General features: G+C 38.2%; 1 protein-coding gene across 4 annotated transcripts in view; it reads right to left on the bottom strand.

The window, feature by feature from the left end:
- Nucleotides 1-2068: 2068 nt before the first annotated feature.
- RPS6KA5 (ribosomal protein S6 kinase A5) overlaps nt 2069-26878 on the bottom strand; it is a 201680-nt gene continuing 176870 nt past the window's right edge. For 3 of the 4 annotated variants that reach the window (XM_050799047.1, XM_050799049.1, XM_050799050.1), the window contains 4 exons: nt 23180-23371; nt 8853-9012; nt 7290-7453; nt 2069-5655 (listed from right to left, as the gene is read on the bottom strand). In XM_050799047.1, coding sequence (XP_050655004.1) covers nt 5407-5655; nt 7290-7453; nt 8853-9012; nt 23180-23371 — 765 coding nt within the window. In that variant the 3' untranslated portion in view covers nt 2069-5406. The remainder of the gene's footprint in view (nt 5656-7289; nt 7454-8852; nt 9013-23179; nt 23372-26878) is intronic. The other variant, XM_050799048.1, reaches the window with a different exon arrangement.

The following is a 26878-nucleotide window of genomic DNA, read 5'->3' as shown; positions in this document are numbered from 1 at the left end:
TTTTTACCAGCTACACTTTAAAATGCCAGACTTTAAAAATTCCTCTATGTGTATATGTGGTTTCGTCTCCTTTTCAAAAATTCATGCCTGTGAAATTTTTAGGAATATTTTTCAAAACTTTAGTACTGAAGCATTAACTTTATGTGATATAGCACCTTTAAATTTCTGTTTTTATTCACCCAAAGAATGAGAATTACGGTACATTTAATCATTCCTTTTGCTAGTATTTATAATTTCAGCAAATAGGATAGCAGTATAGTACCTAAAATAAACTATTAGGAATAACTGAATGCCTACCACAGCAACAGAGCTTTAATGAGGTTAATTGTCACATACATATCCATGCCAACATAGCAGTGCACATTTTACATGACCAGTCTCTTATGTAGTTAAAAATAAAACTGCAGTTTTAAAATGTCAAGTTCCTCAAACTTACTGGATTTTAAAACAAAGCAAACAAAAGAAACAAGGATTTTCTAATCTATCTACAAGCAGAAATGCCAGAAAATAAAGCTACAGTATTCCATACAACTTAAATTTCCTTTTCTAAGTCATGACATTTCTCTTTTGTTCTGTTTTTTTTTTTCTTCTAAGATTAAGAAAATTTAAAACATAAATGAAGATAAAAACTGCTTAATATGGCAAGGGATAAGAATGAAACTAGATTTTTTTTAGTAAAGAGGGAAATTTTATACCACCACACAAATTAAAAGTGTTATGCAATGAAAAACAATAATGGAAACAGCATAATGCTACATAATATCCCAGTTTCCTGTGTTCTGAAGAACCACTGCTATACTAAATACTAACTTGACTTATCTGAAGTATTCAATACTTTCTGATAACCCAAGCAGCATTATATTAATGCTGTTAGAAAAATACTACAAAATGTCCTTCTACCTCTCCTAGAAGAAATACACCAGGAAACATAAGCCTGATGAATAACTACTAAGAATCTTGTCTTTTAATACAAGTCTCCTTCTAAACACAAAATACTAGCTTTTTGTAATGTGGTTAAAAGGAATAATGGAAAGGAAATGATTGGCAATAAACATTTCCTATTTTGCACTAGGGTGAAGAAGCCAAGACACAAATATTTGGAAGCCACTTTAGTTTCTCACTCCTTTTCAGCCTAATAGTAGGAAAATATTAGGTACCTACTTAATTCACAAATTCATGAAACAGGGTGGACAACAGCCTTGAGTAGGGGAAGCATTTGAAACGGTAATCAACTACTTAATTACATAACAGGGAGCTGGGCACACAAAGAAAAGGGCTCAGAAGAAGTTCTTGAAAAATAAGCAACGTAGAAGCTGAGGACAGAAGTGAGGCTAATCAAATGTTCTTAGGAAGATGTTGCCCCCCTGAAAATATGCTCCCCCAATAAAACACATAAATAATTACTCTTAAGGAAAATATTTTCTCTAAAGAATGTCATAATTTGGAGTGAAGTTACTTAACAAAACAGGGAATAAAATCTTTATGTTGGCTGTAGCAGTTATTTTCTTTGGGTAGATTATACTTAAAATATTTCCTTCATACATACTTCCGTTAAAAATGTTTTTTTCCCCATTCTTGAGTTTTACAATATCTCCTTCCCAAACTTCAAATTTCATTAGAGGCGGCTACATTTGTTTTAGTGCCAGATAAAGGTATCAAGTGATGACAGACACTTATGTGAGGTATACAATCAATTAAAGACTGGAAATTGGGGTATTATCATGTAAGACATTTGAGGGGCCAAAAGTCATATAATTTTAAGATACTTCATGATGTTACAGTAATAATTCATCTATATGACAATTATTTTAACATAAGTGGCATATCAGAATTTAACTTATTTACTTGGATCTTAAGGAATATTAGATGTATTTTCACATGAACACTCAAATCATGCTATTATTATCAGTCATTGGGAGAATAGCCAAAGTAATCAGGTGGTGTAAGGCACATATAGATCCAATAATTTAGGAATTTTCACCATTATGAGGTACCCTGTTCTTAATAAATATGACAATAACAGGTACTTGAAATGGGGGCAGTCTGAATTAGTACCCGGTAAATTGTATACTTTTATAAAGTACTGTATTTAAGAACATAAACTGAGATACAAAAGGAATATCCTTACTTTAAAAAGGTGACTTCTATCTTAGTAGACTTCTGTAAAATAACTTACCTTATATTTAAAAGTCATTTACATACTTGAAATCAGCAGTAATCTAAAAAAAAATTAAAAGGCAGTTTTCTTGGGTAATGAACCTGTGACTCCAAGACAGACAACAATGTGGAAATTAACTCAGGAGACTGATTCTCTATTCTAGTAATTCAGTGGTTTCTTACTTTATAAAGGTTTGGAAGAATCAGTGAATTTCTTTTTTTCTTAAGACAGGGTCTCGCTCTGTTGCCCAGGCTGGAGTGCAGTGGCACGATCACAGCTCACTGCAGCCTCTAACTCCTGGGCTCAAGTGATCCTCCATACTCTGGACTCCTGAGTAGCTAGGACTACACACATGAGCCACCATGCTCAGCTAATTTTTATTTTTATTTTTGGAGACAGAATGTCTCACTATATTGCCCAGGTTGGTCTCTAACTCCTGGCTTCAAGTGATTCTCCAGTCTTGTACTCCCAAAGCACCAGGATTACAGGTCTGAGCCACCACACTCAGCCAATGATTTTCAAAATGCTAATTAACCTCTTTCAGACACAGGATCTGGCGGAGTAATGAGAAGACACTGGTCTTTCTTAACATCTTTCCTCTATTATCTTCCTTTTCTTATTTTTGCCTCTCAATTTGTCACATACAGTTACAAAATACATGAATCAGGATTTGTGTTGGCATGAAAATTATATACAATACAATCAATAAGTGAAGAAGGGAGGGGGTGATGTGGCTCTAGTCCCAAAGTTAATGTCACAAAGAGAACTAATGTATTTGTATTTCTTAGATCTTCTTCTATTTTACTCTTAATACCAAAAGAGTCCTATCATTTAACATTTTTATATAAAGTATTTTGTAGTGTTTATTTTTGATGTGACCAAATGAAAAGCTTTCTGAATTTTAAAGTGCAATTCACTGTATGTTAATACACAGCCTGCATACAACCTAACTGCTTCAAACTTGGCATCAAATGCTGTCTTTTTGGTACTTACAAGTAGGATGTGGATAAAGATATTTGACGAGAGGGCAACAGTGTTTGTTAAGGTCTTTTCAAAAACCCATTTGAGATTATTCAGGCAGGCTCATCAGTTGACAGCTAGCCTATCTTTCCTTCTTCCTGTTAGTCTTACTGCCTTTTTACCCATTTCATTGTCTGTCAAGTCCTCCTCCAGAAGAAGAGGCAAGGGAAATAAATGAAAATGAAACCCATTAATTTCCAATATTCACAATGAAATCAATCACATCATCAATCTGTATACTGCCTGACCATTTTTCTGGATCATTTTCTATTAGCAACATAGTCCCTTTAGTTTGTACTTTACAACTAGTATTTTCTACCAGCATGCACAGTTTAAAAAATGGCTTGAAGAGCCAAATACGTTTCAAATATATCCAATATAATTATAAATATGGTCATTTTCTTGATTACTAGAGATCTGTGCCTGATGGAATCACATTTTGTGAATTAGCAATAGTTTGGTAATAATTCACACAAAATTTCCCATAATTACTAGGAATAACTGAAAGCTGGGAGTACCAAACTTTCATTAACTCAATATTATGTAGTCATTTGGGCCAGCAAAAAGTATAAAATATTATTCCCAATAACCACTGTGGATAAAAATGTGAACAGGATAATATAACATTTTGAAAATATTTTAATATTTGCCATTTTTTGCCTGTGCTATTAATATATACACTGATTTAGTAATAAATATACTACTATTACATAGAGTGCAATATTTTTTAGTATTCATAACTGGTTGAAATTAATGCTGCTATAACCTCAAGAAAGGAATAAATAAATATCATATCCAAATTCCAAACTAATGCTCAAAAGGTTATCATTAACAAAAACTATAAAATAAACGTGTTGGGCATATCTCTTTAAGCATGACTCCTGTAAACAAAGCAAAAAAATCACTTTTCTCAGTCCTGACATTTCACATGATGGCTTTAAAAGAAAATATAACATACAAATCCTATCACTTTTCTTTTTTGCATAGGGAATGAATTAATTGTATTTTTTAATGCAGCAATCTTTTAATGAAATGTTTTCATCACATAGTACTTGTTTTCTGTATGAATTCAGAACTTTTGAGCAATAAAAGTGCTCTGCATAAGTTTATAAAATATGCTTTCTGGATTTAAAATTCAACAGAAAAATTTCCAAACAAGTCATAGGTATGATCCTAAAATATTATGTACATAATATATGACCACAGGAGGAAATTCCTCACTGTAGTACAACACAGTGTACAAATATGAAGCACAGTGTTTAGTATAATTTCCCTTTAGGTTTTCCTCACATTGGTGCATAAGAGGCTGACTACATTACACAACATGCCCCATTCTACTTGTTGCATACAAAGTAGAAGAGGGATGTGAGGACAAATTTAAAGTAGAAAATGAAAATAAATGGCAAAAATACAGTGCAAATGCTTTAAACAGTGCACTTTATAAAACAGTTTGCTTTATTCATACTTTTTTATAAAGTGCAATATTACTTAAAACAGAGAGACATGTACCTTAATATTCTGCAATAACCATTAAAACAAATTGCCAGGAAAGAGCAGTGCAAAATTAAAAACATACACATAGCTTAGCATGCATCTCAGATGGATCCCGAATACAGAGTATGGGACCTTGAGTTCTTATATCTTTTTTTTTTTTTTCCACTTTTTAGAAAAAGATTAACAATAGCAGGTTATCATCATATGTAACCATAAAATAAAAACAATAAGTTAAAATCTTCTCTCAAGAAATAAGTATATGCCACACATAAAATTCATTACAGAATCTTTTTTGAAAACAGACCCCTTTCTCTGATAAATCACTGTTTGAAGGGTGCAAATTTCAAAAACCCACATTGTCCACAAGGCAAAGCAAAAGGTATCATCACAGTATGAGTCATTTCTTGTTGGCAAACATCTGGAAAACCTGTGACTTATTCTGCAAGCAGCTCAAATCTAGCCCTAGTTAAATTTACAGGACTTTGCTCTTTCAAGAATGGTCTTGTTGGCATCATGCTAGCTTGCTAAAAAGTAATATGTGCTCTATTCACAGTAACATTCTCTGTCCAGTGCTTTTAGATGAGGATAACCAAACAGGTTTTCCTGAAAAAAATCATTAGGAGGCAGATTCCAATGAGACCAACGGGAAACATTTTTAAAAGCATAAAAGATCACCTCAGGCATATGCTGAGGGAATAAAGGTGCAATGGATCACTGACACACTCCTACCATGCCTAAGCTACTGAGTCTGAGAACTGGAAGAGGGTCTCCGGGTTATTGCTGTCGGCAGGATTGCTGGGCTGCAGTGTCTTGGTGGGTGTAGTTTTACCGTGAGAATGAGAGGAAGAAGAATGGGAACTCTCGCTGGAACTGCTGCGCGTCTCGGTACTGGTGCTAGTCTTTTTCATTTTTCTTCTCTTAGCCAAAGGGGCCTTATCGACATTCTGAAGGCAAAATCCCTCTCTCTTGTATTTGTTAAAGGCCTAGGGGAGAAAAAAGGGAACCCCTGTGAAGGTAAAAGTACTGAAGTTTTCCTAGCAGTTACGACTTACAGCAGAAGACAACTTTCCACTGGCAACTGCAGCCCCAAGTTGTTTTAAGGGAACACAGCTCTTAAAACCTTTGTATCTAAGCCTATTGGCAGGGTGGAGAAGTTCATGGGAAAAAATTTCTGAGGGCTCTGTTTAAATCAAACTAGCTAGGTTGTCTGAGAGTCACAATTCTAATAAATCTTTTGAAGAAGTTAGTACTACATCCTAATACGAAACAATTGACTGGAAATTCCTGAAGACCATCAGTAATCTAAACTACTCCCATTACTCTTAATGGTTCTGTGTCTAAGATTTAAAATTCTGCACACAAAGTCCCAATGCAAGCAGACTGGATGCATTATGAGTCTTGGCTCTTCACTCCCATTCAATGTCGTTTGGGTATATACTGGACACTTACACGCACAGAGAAGCACAGCTCTACAGCCTCGCCCTGGCTTCCTCCTCCTGCAGCCTGTCTTCACTCTCCTTGGCCTAGGCTTGGACAATGCTGCAGTTACAACTTGTAGTTGTCACCTTGCAACCTATGTCACTGAGAAGATTTGAATCATCTGATAGAAATTCTTGTAGTTAATCTCTTTACCGTCTCAACATTTCCTAGTTTCTTACTTTTTAAATCCATTTCTGCTGCTGAAGAAGCGCTATCCCTATCCCTTCTCCTTTCTCAAAATAATCCCTTTGAAGGTGACTTTCTGTCTCCCTAACTTATCTTATACTATACTTTACATGAATTATCTTAATGCATTTGCATCTGCTTGGCACAAATATGCATAATCCACAGTTTCTACCAAATAGTCTCAGTCTTTCAAACACACAATCTATACTTAATACCAATGAACTTACTTCATATCCCTCCCAGTTTTAAGAATGTGTGATGTACTAAATGGTTGTGGAATGAATGGGAAAAAATGCCTTAGTTCAAATATGCCTTAGTTCCTAATGTTTATTATGGTTTTTAAAGAAAATGATTTAGTCTATTTGAGAGGAAAAAGTTCTATTATCTCATCTCATAAGGTCATTCTAAAAATTAAATACGTATTTTGTGGGTTAGCAGTGACTCTGGTCCCCTGTGCACTTTTTGTTATAAAGTGTTTATAACCATGAAGCAAATTATAAAAACATTCCTAAAAGTGAAAGGACACTGGCTGGGCGCGGTGGCTCACGCCTGTAATCCCAGCACTTTGGGAGGCCGAGGTGGGTGGATCACGAGGTCGGGAGATCGAGACCATCCTGGCTAACCCGGTGAAATCCCGTCTCTACTAAAAATACAAAAAATTAGCCGGGCGAGGTGGCGGGCGCCTGTAGTCCCAGCTACTCGGAGGCTGAGGCAGGAGAATGGCGTGAACCCGGGAGGCGGAGCTTGCAGTGAGCCGAGATCGCGCCACTGCATTCCAGCCTGGGCAACAAAGCGAGACTCTGTCTCAAAAAAAAAAAAAAAAAAAATAGTGAAAGGACACATATTATTTTAAATGCGAAACAAAGAAAATGTATCTGAGGCTACAGAGTAAGAACATTTGATTATGATTCCTACTCAAACCGTCCAACATGTACAGAGCACAGGGCCTTACGTGGAAGGTTGCTTTCACACAGGTATGCACGGCAGCTCCTGAAGATCCTAGAATATCCGGAGTCATCAGAGGATTGGAGGACAGCTGACTGCCATCTTGAAGCCATTCATTGTACCTCAAGCCAGACATTTTAAGCCTTTTGTTTGGATCAACTGTGAGAAGTCCTGTGGGAATAGATAGTCTTATTTTATGATTTGTCATTTTAAACATGGTTTAAAAACAAACTCCGAAATAAATCTCAGTTATGTTCACATGACATGGTGGTTTCTATATAGCTTTAATCTCCTACAAAAATAATTAGATTTTCCTATTCATTTAAATTCTTTTATAAATACTGGATTCTAATGATAAAGTCACAGTAGCCTATTTCTAGGAAGCTGCAGGCGAAGTGGCTTTTCAATCAGGAGAAAATAAACACCCAAAACAAAGACTCCCAATGGTGACCTGGTAAGCTCCAAATGAGCAAAAAGCACACAGATCTACTTCATCCATGTACCAAACATTTACTGGCCATCTTCTACAGGTCAAGGAGTGCAGTAAGGCACTAGAGATATGGAGATGGAGATGCAGAGAAGAGCTATTATTAGAAGACACATAGGCAAAACCCCAGCTATTATAACATCAGGGACAAGTGCAATAGCAAGATACACAGGCACAGTGTTTTAGCAGGCCCAAGGGAGAGTATAGCCTGGGGAGTGAGGGTGTCCTGGAAGGCTTCTAGGAGATGAGTCCTGTAGGATAAGGAGAAGTGGCTAGGGAAGAGGATTAAGAAGAGTGCGTAAAGACATGGAGGGATCTGAAAGCTCGGCACATCTGAGGAATTCAAATATTCTGCAACAGCAGAGCTGGGGTGAGGAGGAAGCAAAGGCAGACAGGACCAGGTCATGAGGGGCTTTGAATGTTAAATGCTAGGCTAAGGAGTCTGACCTAAAGCAAACAGAGTCTCCAAAGGATTTCCAGCAGAAAAGAGGCATAATCACATTTGGATTCTAGAAAAGTCCCTCTATTGATAGATGATGAACAGCTTAAGTCAGAGGAAGTGAGGCAAGGTGAAAGGATGCTGCAGGATTTGGGGAGAGAAATGGTGATGAGAACAAAGGCAACGACATGTGAATGGGAAGGAAGGGACCGCTATGAGTGCTGCTGAATCTGTAGAACTCTGTGACTGGCTGCGGAAGGCAAGGCAGGCGCAGGTATCCAGGAGGACGCCTAGGTTTCTGTTTTGGTGATCTGGCTTCTTAGCAGTGCCACTGCTGACAGGATGAAAGACAGGAGGAGGAGAGTGTTGGGGGGAAAGGACAGTTAAAAAGTATTGGTTTGTTTTAGATGTGTTTGACTGAGATGCCAGTGGAAGCCAAGTGCTAGCTCATGTTAGAAATGTGGAGACCATTACTAAAGAGGATGTTCTGATAAAAAGACAAGGCTGGAGAGAGTAGCCTGGGAGTCTTTTAGAATATACATGGATTCCTTGAGTAATTGACATACAAATGTACGTGTAATGGGCATGATTCTACTTCAATCACTACACATCATATAAAACGTAAAATTTCATTAGATTCTTACCTTGGATCAAATCTTTAGCCTCTTGGGACACATTCTTCCAGGCTTCTCCTTCAAAGGAGAAATCTCCCTTTTTAATTTTCTTCATGATTTCCACTGCGCTGGTACACGTCAAACTTCGGTCATGAGATTGGAAGGGAACCTGTCCTGACAACATTGTGTACTATCAGGGAAAAAGTAACAAAACAGAATGACTACCTAGATCTGTTAAAGTCATGCTAATAATCTTAACAGTAATGTAATTGGTGTAATTTACCAACTGCTACAACTAGCATGATTGAGTTTAAAGATTACGTGACTTCTATCACTGAGGCAGTGCATACATCTCAAAGACTTGTACACCAGTGGCATGGCTTATTATGATATAAAGATTTAAAATCACATTTATAACTATATTCAAAGCAATAAGAAGAAAAAAGGATAATCCAACTGCTTTAGAAAAGATGGTATTGATTGTTAACAGAAAATAAGAGAGACAGCAGAACTCCTTAATAACTATGGTTTTCTATTCCATTTCCACCATCCTTTCCCGAGGACATGTAACTATGGTTAAGGACTTGAAAAACTTTATATAGGCCTTCCTATTTGATCTGTAATTACCCCTGTTTTTATTTTATTTTTCTCACTGTTATCTTAAATACAGTGAATTATCTACAGCCACCTGTTTTCATTGTAGCCATATGTTTGAAATCTAAGTTTAAGATTTTCCCCTTTAAAAAGTTAACAGAATAACAAACAAGCCAAGGCTTATCTTTGTAGCAGAGATTGGATTTTAGAAAAGTGATCCTTTAAAATTCTTGGGGGGGGTTTCTCTCTGCTCACTGATGGCGGGTTGGTTATCAATGGTGGTGGGTTGGCTGGTGTTAAGTAGCTGTGTCTGGGTGTGGACCAGAGAGGACCAAAAGGTGGCCGCACCGGACAGTGTGAGAAGGGAGAAGTGGTGTCGGCAGCAGCCTGGGCTGAGGGAAGCGTGTTCATCATGGCACTTAGGAAGGGACACAGAAGGGAAGCTCAGTGTCAACTCCAGCCCTAATTAGGAGACATGGAAGCCACATGATGCTCCGGTGGTCTAGAAACAATATGCCATCTTTTCTGGTCACATGTCTGACAAGTAGGCTCACCCTCACGATGGCAAGATGGTGAAACAGCTCTTACACACTGGCTCTTCAGAAAAGATGGAAACTCCTAGACAGGCTAATAAAAATAACATAAAAAGGACAACCAGGAGATCCAATAAGGTAGGTAATAAACAAAACGTGAGTAAGAAGGATGGAGAAGACAGGAATAAGACCCAGATGCAGAAGGAAGAGAAACTTGACACCTCTGAGGTTACAAGAGACTAGAAGGCTTTGGACAAATTTAGATTTTCTGAAATAGAAAATTGTGCCTGAGAAGAATAAAAACTACATGCATGAGAATGCGCAGAGTTTGAAAATAGAAGACATGGAGAAGGAATCTCGGTTTCTAATTTGGAGCAACCTAACGAGGAAGACTAATTGCCCTAAGAAGAGCAATGTCAGAACATCTGTAGAAGGCAGACAAAACTCCCTAAATCCTTAATGTAGCTTGAAGGCAGGCTACGACTAGGTCTGAGTGAGCCAGTCCGCAGGCTGGCAGTAACTGTCCAAGATTAACTGGAGTCTCATAACTGATGCCATGCCTCCACCTGCCCCTCACCTGACTTCTTCCCTCCTGTACCCTTCATGCACACACCAGAGTAACAGTCATGCAACTTAAATCTTACAACATTCCCCTATCCAAATCCCTTCACTGGCTTCCTTCAGTCTCTGACTCTTGCTTCTCTTTTTCAGCTTTTTCAGCCTCAGCTTCTGCAGTTCCCCATATTCCAATCCTGTGTTCCCACCAACAGTTCTCGGGGCTCTGGGACTTTCCACATGCTGTTTGGTCTCCTTAAAATGCCATTTTCTTTCCTTAGCTGGCAAAGTCCCATGCATCCTAGGGTGGCTAGAGTGTAACCCAGTTACCCAGTTTGGGGAACTGGGAACTCTGCAGTCCTCTACTCCAGAGAGAAGACATGTGGCACAGAAGCAGGGGAAATGAGCATTAGGGTCACACCTGGCTGCAAACAACTGTCAATTACTAGCTTTGGGATGGGCAAATTCATTAACTTCTCTTAGACCATTTCTTCATGGGTAAAAGTAACAAGTGATATTATAAGGTTATATGAAATTATACATTTAACATACCTAGTATTGTGCCTGGCACACAGTAGGTGCTCAGCAAATTGTTAACAAGTTTGTCTCTTAAGGCTTCCCCTCTATGGAAAGAATCCTTTCTTCATGATCTTATCCTCCACTCCTGTATCCACAGAGCTATCAGCCACTGAACTGGTGTGCACACCTGTAGATGCGCTATCACTTTGTGGGGTAACTCAATACAACTGTCCACATTGCTAAACCATGAGCTCCCTAGAAGCAGAACTATGTCTTATGTATCACTGTATCCCCGAACCTTGCATAGTGCCAGAATTTGCTATCCCATGCTTATTTCCTGAACGAGTAAGAACTCTTTGAGAATACTTAAGACAGTGATATGATAGAGACTGTACTGTGGTCTTGATTAAACAGGGATGCCACCAAATGACAGCTCTGATGAGTCTGTGGAACTTGTGTCACATGTGTTCCAGATCCCCCACTCTTTCCTCGGATGCCAGGAATTCCACTCCTTTTCCCTAAGTTTCTAGAATCCTATTTCCCTGACGCTTGCCATTGAATAGAATGTAGTTTCCCTACGTCTTGCCTTTCTAGCTGCAAGTTTACCTCCCCAAACATGGAACAAAAGCTCTTCTAATATCTATAGTGAAAGAAAGAAAGGAAAGCAGAGCAAAGTTAGTCCTGTTAATGCGATTAGGTATCATTATAGGGTATTTTCCTCATTCCCCAGAAGTGGAATGATATAATTCTCATTTTGCAGAGCAGAAAACTAGGACTTCAGTGGTCAGGGGCATAATGAAACAACCTCCTCTAAAAGACAACCTACTGTACCTTGTACCACTAAGAAATAGGAATAGAACTTAGTGGGCTTCTTTGTATTTTGGAGGTAGCATATGTTGCACTTGAGAATACTGCTCTAAGAAATTTATCAAGTGACTCGGAAGGCTACCTGTTTCAAGTGGGGCCTAGCATAGGCTTTTGTTATAGGTCCAATCCTGTCAATTAGCAGGACGCTACTTAAGCCATAGGATTCAGTTGCTCTGATTGTACTACAGGTATCTGCGAAAGATGAGACTCTCTCGCCGCCACAACAGGAGTGCCTCAGAGCAGACCTGAAGTTTTCTGGTGTAAGGTGGGGCCTTCTGGGGCAGAGAACTATTCTCCAAATAACAGCTCCTAAGATGTTACCAGATCCTGGCAGGCTCTGAGTGCCTCAACATGCAATCCCAAGAGCAGTGCATCATGTGCTAAGATCAGCAGATGCCTTGATTCACCAAGTCAGGTAGGTACAGCAACAAACCAATGCACTATGGAAATGGCACACTCAGAATCTGCCCTGGGCATGAGTCCAGAAGGCATGAGTAAATGAGATGCTTACATGCATGTCACCTGTCTTGGTTGCAATAACACTTCTTCCTTAACTCACACTATGGCCTCACTGAAGGAGGTTCCCCATGATCAACTGATGAGTCTGGTTGACAGATGGTTCACTTAAGTGCAGCTGGCCTGTAGAACATGACAGACTCAGCAAAGATACCAGCTGGCTCAGGATAATACCTTGGGGGTCGGGGTGCTGTCTCTGAGAGCTGTGCAGAACCAATGGCTGATGGGTCCAGGTCCCCCGTATCTAGATTCCATGGGTGCATGACCCACTTACAGAACTCATGCTTCCTGGCTCTGCTCAGAGGTCTGTTCCATGAGCTCAAGTGATCAACTGCACTTGTTGACGACACGTGGCCAGCCCAGTAGTACATGCTCTGCTCTCTTTTCCTCACCCCTGCACCCTTGGGATTATGCTCTTTAATAACATAATATGACATAAGTATTAGCTTCAGGTTTCACTTTCTGGGGAACAAAGAATAGAATATCTTTCTCTCCACTCCTAAGTTTTCATTGTGTTAAAATACACTTAACAAAATGTACCATGTTAACCATTTTTAAGTGTATAGTTTGATGGTATTAAATATCTTCATCATCACCATCCATCTCTAGAACTCTTTTCATCTTGTAAAACTAAAACTCTATACCCATTAAATACTAACTCCCCATTCTCCTTTCCCCCACAACCCCGGCAACTACCATTTTACTTTTTGTCTCTATGATTTCGAACACCCTAAGTATCTTTTCTGAACATACAGTATTTGTCTTTTTCTAACTGGCTTCCTTCTTTAGCATAATATCCTTAATAATAATGTTGTTGTATATGTGAGAATTTCCTCCCTTTTCAAGGCTGAATAATATTCCAGTGTATGTATACAGCACATTTTGCTTGTCTATCATCTATCCATGGAAACTCAGATTGCTTCCACATTTTAACTCTGTATGTGTCCATTAGATCTAGTTGGTTAAGTCCTCTATTTGCTTACTTATCTTCTGTCTAGTTGTTTTATCCATTATTGAGAGTGGGGTATTGAAGTCTCCAATAATTATTACAGGACTGTCTACTTCTCCCTTCAGTTCTGTCAGTTTTTGCATCATGTACTTTACTGGTCTGTCATTAGGTGTACAAGTGTTTGTAACTGTTTTTTTTTTTTTTTTTTTTTTTTTTTTTGAGACGGAGTCTCGCTCTGCCGCCCAGGCTGGAGTGCAGTGGCCGGATCTCAGCTCACTGCAAGCTCCGCCTCCCGGGTTCACGCCATTCTCCTGCCTCAGCCTCCCGAGTAGCTGGGACTACAGGCGCTGCCACCTCGCCCGGCTAGTTTTTTGTATTTTTAAAGTAGAGACGGGGTTTCACCGTGTCAGCCAGGATGGTCTGGATCTCCTGACCTCGTGATCTGCCCGTCTCGGCCTCCCAAAGTGCTGGGATTACAGGCTTGAGCCACCGCACCCGGCCGAGTGTTTGTAACTGTTATGTCTTCCTGTTGAATTGGATATTTTATTAATATATGAGGACCCTGTGACCCTCTTTGTCTTTTGTAAACTTTTCTTTTTTTTTGAGACAAGGTCTCACTCTGTTGCCAAGGTCGGAGTGCAGTGGCATAATCATGACTCATTGCAGCTGTGACCTCCCCAAGCTTGAGAGATCCTCCCACCTCAGCCTTCTGAGTATCTGGGACTATATGCACATGCTACTGTATCTGGCTAATTTTTAAATATTTTGTAGAAATGAGGTCTCATTATGTTGTCCAGGCTAGTCTCAAACTCCTGGGCTCAAGTGATCCTCCTGCCTCAGCCTCCAAAGTGCTGGGATTACAGCTGTGAGCCACCACGTCCAGCCTCTTGTAAACTTTTTTGATTTAAAGTCTATTTGGTGGCTGGGAGTGGTGGCTCATGCCTGTAATCCCAGCACTTTGGGAGGCTGAGGCGGGCAGATTGCTTGAGGCCAGGAGTTTGACACCACTGTGGCCAATATGGCGAAACCCTATCTCTACTAAAAATACAAAAATTATCTGGGTGTCATGGTATGCGCCTATAATCCCAGCTACTTGGGAGGCTGAGGCATGAGAATTGCCTGAATCCAGGAGGCAGAGGTTGCAGTGAGCTATTTTAGTGTAGCCACTCCTGATCTCCTTTTTGTTTGTTTGTTTCTGAGACGGAGTTTCGCTTTTGTCACCCAGGCCAGAGTGCAATGGCACGATCTTGACTCACTGCAACCTCTGCCTCCTGAGTTCAAGTGATTCTCCTGCCTCAGCCTCTCGAGTAGCTGGGATTACAGGCACACACTGCCAAGCCTGGATAATTTTTGTATTTTTAGTAGAGACGGGGTTTCACCATGTTGGCCGGGCTGGTCTCGAACTTCCGACCTCATGCGACCCGCCCGTCTTTGCCTCTCAAAGTATTGGGATTACAGGCATGAGCCACTGCATACAGCCTTGATCTCTTTTGGTTACTATTTGCACGGAGTATCTTTTCCCATAGTTTCACTTGCAATCTATTTGTATCTTTGGATCTAAAGTGATTCTTTTGCAGATAGCATATAGTTAATCATGTTTTTAAATCCATTATACCAATCTTTGTCCTTTGATTAGAGTTTAATCCATTTGCATTTAAAGTAATTCCTGATAAAAAGGAACTAACTTGTCATTTTGCTATTTGTTTTCCATATACTCGACAGCTTTTTTGTCCTTCATATTCTGCATTACTGCCTTCTTTTATGTTTAGTTTATTTTTTTGTAATAAAACATTTAAATTCCTCTTTTCTTTTTGTATACATTCTATAGCTATTTTCTTTGTGGTTTCCAAGGGATTACATTTACCATCCTAAAGTTATAACACTCTAACTTGAATTTATATCAGTTTAACTTTAATAATGTATAAAAACCTCTGCTCCTCTAACAGTTCTACCCAACTTCTTTTGGTTGTTTATGTTACAAAAATACATCTTTATACATTGTGTGCCCCAAAACAAACTGATAATTCTTTTAAACGCATTCGTCTCTTATGTCATGCAGAAAACAAAAAGTGAAGTTATAAACTGTTGTCACAATAATGCTAGCTTTTTACAACTGGCCATGTATTTACCTTTATTGACATCTTTATTTCTTCACAAGGCTTTGAATTAACTGTCTGGTGTCCTTTCTTGTCAGCCTGCAGGACTCCCTTGAGCATTTCTTACAGGGCGGCGTTAGTGGTAATGAAGTAATGAACTCCCTCAGCTTTTTATGGATCTAGAAATAAATCTTAACTTCTCCCTCACCTTTGAAGGACAGCTTTGTCAGAGATAGGATTCTTGGTTGACAGTTTTTTTTTCCTTTTAGTGCTTTGAATGTATCACTCCACTGCCTTCTAGTCTCCAAACTTTCTGATGAGAAATTTGCTGATGATCTAACTGAAGATCACTTGCATATGTGGATCCCTTTTCTCTTGTTGCTTTCAAGGTTCTATTTTTTTTTTTGGAGACAGAGTCTCACTCTGTCACCACTCTGTCATGATCTCAGCTCACTGAAACCTCTGCCTCCCAGGTTCAAGTGCTTCTCCTGCCTCAGCCTCCCGAGTAGCTGGGATTACAGGTGTGCACCACCACACCTGGCTAATTTGTGTATTTTTAGTAGAGATGGGGTTTCGCCATGTTGGCCAAGGTGGTCTTGAACTCCTGACCTCAAGTGAGCAGCCCACCATGGCCACCCAAAGTGCTGGGATTACAGGCATTTCATTATAATGTGTTTCAGTGTGGGTCTCTTTCAGTTAGTCTTACTTGAAGTTTGTTGAGTTTCTTAGATGTTTATATTATCTTTCATCAAAATTGGAAAGTTTTCCACCAAAACTAATTTCCAATAGAATACTTCTTCCAATATTCTCTGTCCCTTTTTCTCTCTTCTCCTTCTGAACCTCCGACAGTGCATACGTTGATCCTCTTGATGGCATCCTACGGTCCCCTTAGGCTCTGTTCGCTTTTTTCATTTTTCTGTCTGTTCCTCACACTCAATAATTTTAATTGTCCTAACTTCAATTTCACTGATTCCTTCTTCTGCCTGCCAAATCTGCCTCTGAAACCCTCTACTGAATTTTTCATTTTAGTTACTGTACTTTTCAGCTCCAGAATTCCTTTTCATTTTCTTTTCAGGTTTTCCATCTCTTTACTGTTATTTCCATTTTGTTCATACATTTTGTCTTGATGTTCTCCACATACTCCTTTAGGTCTTTCGATGTCTTTAACACAGTTGTTTTAAGACTTTGTCTAGGCGAATTTATCGCGAGGCCTTTTTCAGGAACAGTTTCTGTTATTTTTTCCTTTGAGTGGGCCATACTTTCCTGTTTCTTTATATACCTTGTGATTCTTGTGAAAATGGGACCTTGAACTTAATGACGTGATATCTCTGGGAATCAAAATTCTCATTCTTCCTGAGGGTTTGCTTGCTTTTTTTTTTTTTTAAATTTGCTTTTGTTTATTGCTGTTTGTTTTTTGATTGTTATAGGCTGTCTCTGTGCTGAGGATCAGCATGAAGTACAACCTCAAGGTCTTCTCAGGTCTTTGATGAGCCTGTGGCTTTGCGTGGGCATGCTTGGTAGCTTTCTAATTTTCTGTGTATAAGCAGTTGCTTTGGAATGTATGAGTACTGAATGTCTGGCTCCCAAAGGGAAAAAAGAGAAAAAATGAAGAAAGGAAAAAGGCGGACTGGTCCTTTAAGTACCCCTGGATATCACTTCACCCAGAGGAGGAGGAGGAGGGGCTTGCAGTAATGGTGGCAGGCACAGCAATGACCACTGCTTCTTTGCACCTCTATAATGAGAAGCAGCAATTACAGCAATTCAGATCACAGATCCTCTACATTTGGAGGACAAGGTCCTTTTTGCCCATCCTGGCTCCCACAAGCTGTGTGTAGGTTGTTTTAGGAATATGTGCATGGCTGTCTGCTACAGGGTTGAGGGTCGGGAATGGGTGGCTGCTATAAGTTGAGCATCCCTAACCCATAAATCCGAAATCCAAAATGCTCCCAAAACAAACTTTTTGAGCGCCAACATACTCAATGGAAATGCTCACCGGAGCACTTTGCATTTTGGATTTTCAGATTAGGGACGCTCAACCAGTACATATTCTGTAAATATGCCGCAATTCAAAGAAATCCGAAATCCAAAATACCTCTGGTCCCAAGCATTTCAAGTAAGGGATACTCAACCTATACTGTGCTAAGAGCTAAAATTGACCAAAATTAACTGCACTTTACTGTCCAAGCCTTTCCCTGGAAGCTGAAAACTTTCAATGGACTTCAGAGTTCCAAAATAGTTACGTCAGAGAGATTCTGCCACTGCAGTTGGTGGTGAGACAGATTCCTGGTGCTTCCTACTGCACTGTCTTCCCAGCATCCTCTCTTTAAAATATCCTTCTATTGTTGATGAACATTGGGTTGTTTCCAGCATGGGGAATTTTGAATCATGCTGTTATATATCTTCTTATACATGTCTTTGTTACAGAAATATACATATTTCTGTTGGATATATTCCTGAATTGGAATTGCTGGGTTATTTGGTCTGCATATGTTCAGTAGATACTGCCAAATAGTTTGCTAAAGTCTGCTCTACTTCTTTGTCCTGCCCCACTTCTTAACAGGTATAGTTGTGGCTAAATATAAGAAAGCAGGGCAGGGAACGGTGGCTCACACCCGCAATCCCAGAACTTTGGGAGGCTGAGGTGGGCAGACTGCTTGAGCCCAGGAGTTTGACACCAGCCTGGGCAACATGGCAAAACCCCACCTCTACAAAAAATACAAAAATTAGCTGGACATGGTAGTATGTGCCTGTAATCCCAGCTACTCGGGAGACTGAAGCAAGAGGATCACCTCAGCCTGGGAGGTCGAGGCTGCAGCGAGTCATGAACGTGCAACTGCCCTTCAGCCTGGGCAACAGAGCAGGATCTTGTCTCAAAAAAAAAAAAAAAGAAAAGAAAAGAAACCAATCTTTATAAATAAAGTTTTCTTGCTTTCTGGCATGTAATAATGCAACAGGTTGTTGGGTGAAAAAACTAACTTTCCAACTTTGGAAGTACTGAAGAGGAAATTGGTGATAATAGAAAAGATCCCTTTTCTGGAAGAGGTAGAATTAAACAAACTTTAGGATCCTCTCAGTTCCAAGCTCTTAAAATTTTAGTTGATTATCTAGAAATATCTGTTAAGGATAACTTTGTGTCTGCAAATTGTTTGCAAATGGTATAGCAAGGTATAGCTCTATATCTACATATATACATGTATGTCTGTATATATGTATTATACTCACATACATACATATACACATACATACAGAGACAGCATGCACACTAGAAATAATTAGAAAGAAAAAGGAAATGCAGCAAAATGTCAGATGTTCATAGTACTATTCTCTCACATTTTCTCTAGCTTTAAAATTTTCAAAATAAAATATTGGGAAAAAATAAAAAAATAAGGTCCTGAGAACAAAACACTTTAAACAAAATTTTATGACACCTCACAGGTATGTTATATATTGTATCCTACTTTCTCTAAATACTGTGTGCTGTGGACTGAACGTTTGTGTTCTCCTCCCGCCCCTGGGGATTCATATGTTGAAGCCCCAGCTCTCCATTTGACTGTAGTTGGAGACAGGGCCTTTAGGGCGGTAACGAAGGTTAAATGAGGTTATATGGGTAGGCCCCTAATCCAAGAGAATTAGTATCCTTAAAGGGACAGACACATGCTCTTTGTGAGTGTGCAGACCAAGGAAAGGCTGTGTGCAGACACAGCAAGCAGGTGGCCATCTGTAACCCAAGGAGAGGGCCCTCACCAGACACCAATCCTGCTGGCACCTGGATCTTAAGACTACCCAGCATCAAGAACTGTGAGAAAATAAATTTCTGTTGTTTAAGCTGCCTAGTTTGTGGTATTCTGTTACAGCAACCTAAGCAGATTAATATTACCATGTAAGCTCTATTTTTATTAAAGTCCTATACATTTCAGACAGGGATTGTATATCCATCAGGTATAATGGGTTGTAATCAAAACCTCATAATACTACATGATGTATATTCCTGGAGTATTTATTTTATTCAATGAGGACAATATAACTTGTTTTCATTTTAAAATATCCACATACATGTTTATTAGATGTAAAATATGAAATTTCCATTTATTTCTAAAACAAATTAGGAGACTTCAAACAAATTTTGTGCTTCTTATGGGATAAGACAGCCTTTGTATCTAGATATGCATTCACTTATATGGAAAAGTTAGCAAAGCACTCTTTTTTTCTGATAGTTTAATGAAGATATTATTTTTGTTCATTTTCATCTGTTAAGTATTTTATCATGTACCTCTAAAAAGCAAGGACTTTTGTTTTTTGGAGACAGGGTCTTGCTCTGTCACCCAGTGTGGAGTGTGGTAGCATGATCACGGCTCACTGTAGTCTCAACCTCTGGGCTCAAGTGATCCTCTCACCTCAGCCTCCCAAGTAGCTGGTACTATTGGCATAAGCCACCATGCCCAGCTAATTAAAAATTTTTTTCTTCTCTTTTAGAGACTGGGTACCACTGTGTTGCCCTAGCTGGTCTTGAGCTCCTAGGCTTAAACAATCTTCCTACCTTGGCCTCCCAAAGTGCTGGGATTACAGACGGTGTCTGACCATAAAACGCAAGCACTTTTAAAATTACAACCACAATGCCAGTATCACATCTAAAAAAAATTAGTAGTAATTCCTTTGTATTATTCAACATCTAATCAATATTCAAATTTCCCTAGCTGTGGTGATATAGAGTATATAAATTAGATTTATATGAATTACACTTAATTTGAATTTAATAAATAGAATTTAAATTAAGCTAGGCACTATGGCTCATGCTTGTAATCCTAGAATTTTGAGAGGCCGAGGCGGGACGATCACTTGAAGCTAGGAATTTGAGACCAGCCTGGGCAACAAAGCAATACTTTGTTTCTATTAAAAAAAAAAAATTAGCTGCGGTAAAGTGACATGTGCCTATGGTCCCAGCTACTCAGGAGGCTGAGGTAGGAGGATCACTTGAGCCTGCAGTGAGCTATGATGGTGCCACTGCACTCCAGCCTGGGCGACAGAGGGAGACTATCGCAAAGAAAACAAACAAACAAAAATAAACCAGAATCTAAATTAGAAAGTGCTTGAATCAGGATTTTGGTAAGATGCAAATATTGTTTCTTATGTGTCTTTTCATCTGTAAGTTCTCAGTTTACCTTTTCTTACCATTTATTTGTTAAAGAAACTGGGTTGTTTGTTCAGTAGAACTTCCCACAGACTGGATATTGTAATTATCCTGTGATATCATTTGACAATTAGAGAGAAGCACGGCTTCCATCCATGTCATTACACAAAGTTATTTCTATAGTTAAGGAATTCAGAGGCTCCAAAACACCTTGCTGCATGTTTAAGACTGCCTTTTAGGCCGGGTGCGGTGGCTCACGCCTGTAATCTCAGCACTTTGGGAGGCGAGGCGGGCGGATCATGAGGTCAGGAGATTAAGATCATCCTGGCTAACACGGTGAAACCCCATCTCTACTAAACATACAAAAAATTAGCCGGGCATGGTGGCGGGCGCCTGTAGTCCCAGCTACTTGGGAGGCTGAGGCAGGAGAATTGCGTGAACCTGGGAGGCGGAACATGCAGTGAGCCGAGATCGAGCCACTGCACTCCAACCTGGGTGACAGAGTGAGACTCAAAAAAAAAAAAAAGACTGCCTTTTAAAACCTTAAAGAGCTTGATGGACATAATTGGCCTTTTGCAAGAGAAAAGAAATTACTATTACTAAAAATGAAAGTCTCTTTTTTATTTAGATTAATCTTTAAGACATGCTACTAACAAAAATGTCTTCAATTTAAGTCCTTCAATGAAACTCAGATCTATAAGTCAGTTTATTTTTGTTTAAAATGTTATTCACAAATATGTAAGTTTAGTTTGAAAATTATAAATGATGACTGAAAACCAATGAGATAAAAACTATATAAAACTTAAAAATAAAAGAACCATCCTGCAGGGACAAGTGACTACTCATTGGGGGAAAACAACTGACACCAAAATAAATCCCAGATTTAAGTATAAACATAAAATAATTCTAGAGAAAAATTTAGGAGAATATTTTTATAAACTTGGGTTGGGCATAGGAGTGGAGTGACAATCTGACATCAAAGCCAGATATCATAAAGAAAAAGGCTGACATATCTTACTACACAGACATTTAAGAATCTTCTCTGTTTAAATCCTTCTAAAAACAAAATCAAAATCCCATATTACCATAAACAAATTTTTAAAACAAGTGACATACCAGAAAAAACATTTCCAATATTAATGTCAAAGAATGAAAGAATTTAATAGAGCTTTAAAATGCAGTATGAAAAATCTCCCCATAGGAAAATGGGCAAAGCTCGTAAAGAGCAATTCATAAAAGAGGACGGTCACAGTGGCTCACGCCTGTAATCCCAGCACTCTGGGAGGCCAAGGTAGGAGCATCGCCTGAGGTCAGGAGTTTGAGACCAACATGGTGAAACCTCGTCTCTACTAAAAATACAAAAATTAGCCAGGCGTGGTGGTGCACACTTGTAATTCCAGCTACGCGGGAGGCTGAGGCAGGAGAATCGCTTGAATCCGGGAGGCGGAGGTTGCAGTGAGCCAAGGTCGTGCCACTGCACTCCAGCCTGGGACACAGAGCGAGACTCTGTCTCCAAAAAAAAAAAAAAAAAATCACAATGGGATATCATTTCAGATGAAAATGGACAGCCAATGTACTCCCATACAGTTGATGAGAACATAATCTGTTAAACCTTTTAGAAGGAAATCTAGGCACACTTGTTAGAGGAAAGTTGTGTATACCCTTCTTCTGGGAATCTATCCTAAGGAAATAGTGAGAAAAACACAAACATATATAAAAAAATATTCATTTGTGTAGCTTATAATTAGTGAAAAAATGAAAAAAATGCTAACTGCTTATTAGTAAATAAATGGTTAAATAAGTTTCAGAGACTCAAAATACAGGTATAATATAATCTTATTTGTTAAAAAATTCAAATATGTATAGAAAACATGTGGAAAGATGTAAAGCCTGCATATCTACAGGAGAGGAGGGGCTGAAGGGAGAGAGAGAGCTTGAGGTATATCATCCCTCAATGAGAAGATTATGAGTAATTTTCACCTTGTTCCTTCTTTCTGTACTGTCTGAAAATTTCCCAAGATCATGCATTACAAATTATATGCAGAAAAAGTAATGATATTTGGAGAAAAAAACACAAGATTTTTCTAGTTTAATGTTCTGTTTCTAATCACAGCAGCCAAGGACATTTTGTGAAAAGCATGCTCACATTACTTTAAGTTACGTAGTAGAAATACTTCTAATTTTATCTATTTATTTGTTAATTTAGCCTAAATGGTATTCTTTAACTACATTTTAGTCTGAAACTTCACAGAATAGTTTTTTAAAAATGTTTTTCTATTTATGAATCACTTTGCTATTTTCACATTATGTCCAATATGTGTCTTTAAACATATATACTATAGTTCCTTTAACTCTCATTGATATAAAACACAGCTAACTTAAATATTTCAAAATAAACCAACATAGAAATTCCTATATGTTCTCTAATATAAGTTTTAAGACAGGGAAATACTATTCGATCAGGCCTCTAATTGGCTGTACAGAAAAGAAACCACTTTGCCAATTATTTCATGAATGTAAGGAAACAGTGAAGAGCGAGATAAGGACAGAGGACACCGAAGAAATGAGCAGGTTTAATGACTGTATTGAAAAGGACTCACCAAAATGACACCCAAGCTCCACAGGTCACAGGACTCATCGTAGCCGTTCTGATTCAAGAGCTCTGGGGCTGCGTAATGAAGGGTGAAGCATGGAGTCTTCAGGGGCTGATTATCCGGTGGCTTTAGCCGTGCAAACCCAAAATCAATTATTTTAATTTCCAAATTGTCATTTTCATCGGTGAACAATAAATTCTGCAAGATATCAATGCTTACATTAGTTTCTCACTAGACATGTCTTGGGATTTGCTGGTCCTATTTATGTAATACTTTGTATATTGATAGTTAATTCATGTGCAGAGAGGTCTCATGGGGAGGCTGGAGGGCGGGACATCAGTGCATTACTGCTCTCTGCCTGATGCTTTTTGGTATTATTTCAATTTTACCATGTCATGTGAAACATTTTCAACTGCACCATGCCTCTTCTGATGTCAGACCCTTTGTCTAAGCTTTTCCCTCTGCTCGTGTTTGTCTTCTGCTTCCTCCACCAACCTACCTCCTCTCATCTACTCCTCATTTAGAGATACCTTCCTAACCATCCTACCAAACTGAAGTGAAAACTTTTAATATTTTTTCCTAAGCCTATTTACTTTTCCTTTCTGGGACTTACCACCTCTGTATTGTTAGTTTAATGTCTTCATCCCCATTGTGTCATAGTTCCATAAGGACAGGGACTCTGTGTCTACCTTATTTTTGACCCTACCCCAGGGCCTGGCACAGACATAGAGTAGGTGCTTTGGTAAATATGTGTTCATTGAACAAAGTCATAAATAAAATAGCTATATAATATCTAGTATTGCCTACTGAAGACGACATGGTGGAGATATCCATTACATTTCAGAAATATTTTCTCCAACAGCTAATACTTAAACATATTTTGATACTTAGGGATATTATCCCTCAAATATTCAGAAAACATTATTATTTTGAATCATTCATCCACCAAGGCTTCTTGATCACTAAGACTCTGTAGTACTACTTTTGTATTTATCACATGATTAATAAATACTTACTGATGCACAAATTATTTTAATAAGTACATTAAGCTAGTACTGAAAGTAAGCGAACTCTGATTATATCGTCTTTAGGCATCCTAACAAAATCCACTATACCTTCATAGTCATTAAATTATTCCCAGCTCTGGAACATCATTTGCTTTGTTAATGCTATTCTAGCTGAAATAAAACACATTATAGAAGGTATCACTGATGCAAAGAAAAAAAATCTCCTAAGCCTTCCATCTGAAAATGAATAAAGTGGGTGGAAAGAAAAACAAAAATATTAACTAAAAATTGTCTTAAATTTTCTAGCATACAGTGTTTAATCATGAATTTGTGACATTGAAGTCACAGCCGGGGTTGATGGATGTGTGCTTGGGAGAAGTCTTTCAGCAAGTAACACCTGAGCCCCTTTGCAGTGCAAAGCACTGTCCACACAGAACAACTGAATGAACCACAGCTGGCCTCATCTTCATTGACCCTGCTAAGTCTTTGGAAATGACTATGTTTATTCTATATTAAGACTGGAAAAGGGCTTCCCTGATTTTAGTTCTTTTTTTTTTTTTTTTTTTTGAGACAGTCTTGCTCTGTCTGCGTGCAGTAGTGCAATCTCGGCTCACTGCAACCTTCACCTCCTGGATTCAGGTGATTCTGGTGCCTCAGACTCCCAAGTACCTGGGATTACAGACGCCTGCCACCATGCCTGGCTAATATTTTTTTTGTATTTTTAACAGAGATGGGGTTTTGCCATATTGTCCAGACTGGTCTCAAACTCCTGTCCTCAAGTGATCCGCCTGCCTCAGCCTCCCAAAGTGCTGGGATTACAGGCATGAGCCACCGCGCTCAGCCAATTTCAGTTCTTAAAGCGGACGAAGTGAGAGGACGTGGCAATCACTTTAATTTGGTGACTTTAATCCACTCCTCCTATCCTGAATATGTAAAATTGAGAAACACTGCTCACTTGCCTACCTCTTCTCTCAAAGTTCAAAGTTACAGACAGTTCTACATGGAGGAGGGTGTGCCTAGTCAGCAATGGTGAGAAGTAACCATTCAATCCCCTTTTATCCTCATCTCAAGTTCTGCCTGAAACAAATTTGATGTATGTAACTTTTCTTAATCTCAGAAGAGTATGGGACAAGTTTAAAAAACACAAGGCAGCTTACTAAGAATGTCAGCCAGCCTCTAAATTTATCTGACTCTTACCTAGACTTACGATTCTGCCTATGCAGAAAATGAATCCACATAGCTTCCTACCAAAAGAAAGATAATCAGACCTTAAAGTGCACATGGGAAAAATACTAAACTTTTAGTTTAGAAATAATATATACTGCCATTTAAAAGTCAAAGTGAAAGACATTTTATTATGAAAATGTTAGTTCAAAGGTACATTTTCATTTCTCCAAAATCTAGTTTGATTTAGAACTATAATTGTAGTAGAATGTCCTAAATAATCTGACAGTTCTGCCCCATTTCAAGTGAGTATTTCAAAGAAAAGCCTTATAATAAATAAGAAGAATTAAGCTACATAAGTATCTTTTTATCAGGAAAGGAGGAATGCAAATCTAAATTCTGCAAGAGAGGACAGTTGCCTCATTTGAGACTCATGAGGTGACAGATGGCCAGTTATCAAAGAATAAAACATGTGAAAATGAATTCTATACAGTCATGGAACAGATCTTTTCAATTAAAAAAAACTACATGCTTGTTCCTTGTCTATCAAGAAAACATTTAAGTGGTGTGCTTTCACATTTAAAAATAGACAGCTAATCTCCAATGTACAGAGCACCATATTTTCAGTGGGCGTTATGTAGGAGAGTGAGAACTATGATGAAGGAAGCAGGGGGGAGCTATCATAGTTGCAAGTTAATAAAACAGAATTTACTTTTGATTAATTACTAGTAATGTGAATAATGGTAATAGAAAATACACAGACAGAAGTTTAAATACATGAAAGGAATAAACCAAATATACTTTAATGCATAGAATTCCATTAAAAATTTTATTTTCCATGTGAAGTAGAGAAGAAAATAATTTCATTTGAAAACATTCTCTTTTTCTAATAATTCAAGATACTGAAGTAAAAGGCAGAAACAGCACTTTTAGAGAAATATTCGTTTGTGGCTTAATCACAAAAGGAACATCAAACAAGTTAATATTTTATATATACTCAAGAATGTATTATAATCACATGATAATTAAAGTTCTATTTTGGAGAGAATATGTATAATATTGTATATGGTAAAGGATGAGTCATCATTATCTTTTTATACAGTATTGATTTTTGTTTTTCAATTTTAATTATTTTGTTGATTTTCTAAAAGGAGAGAATTTTCATAGTTTTGATACTAAAAAGGGATCATTCTAAGAGAATGTTCTTTATTAGCCTTCCATAAGAGGAGATATATAAATAGCTGCTACTTTTGCATTGCTACATATAGTTCTATAAATATTATAGCACGATCATAGAAAAGCACATAGAAAGATGGCATAACTAATTAAACCAAGACAATTCTTTAAGTATTTAGAATACAATTATATACATTTTTATTCATGAGCTAACCAATTTGATTACAAATGTAAAAAATAAGTTTTCAAAATACATCATTTGGGAAAAACCCTCTAAAATTATATGTAAGAGATATTATTTTCTGTTATAAAAATTTCCATTGCTATTTTTAGTCCACAATTGTTGCATAAAGTATTT

Source organism: Macaca thibetana, chromosome 7 (genome assembly GCF_024542745.1).
Source record: "Macaca thibetana thibetana isolate TM-01 chromosome 7, ASM2454274v1, whole genome shotgun sequence".
Taxonomy (NCBI): domain Eukaryota; kingdom Metazoa; phylum Chordata; class Mammalia; order Primates; family Cercopithecidae; genus Macaca; species Macaca thibetana.
This window is presented reverse-complemented; position numbering and strand designations above follow the sequence as displayed.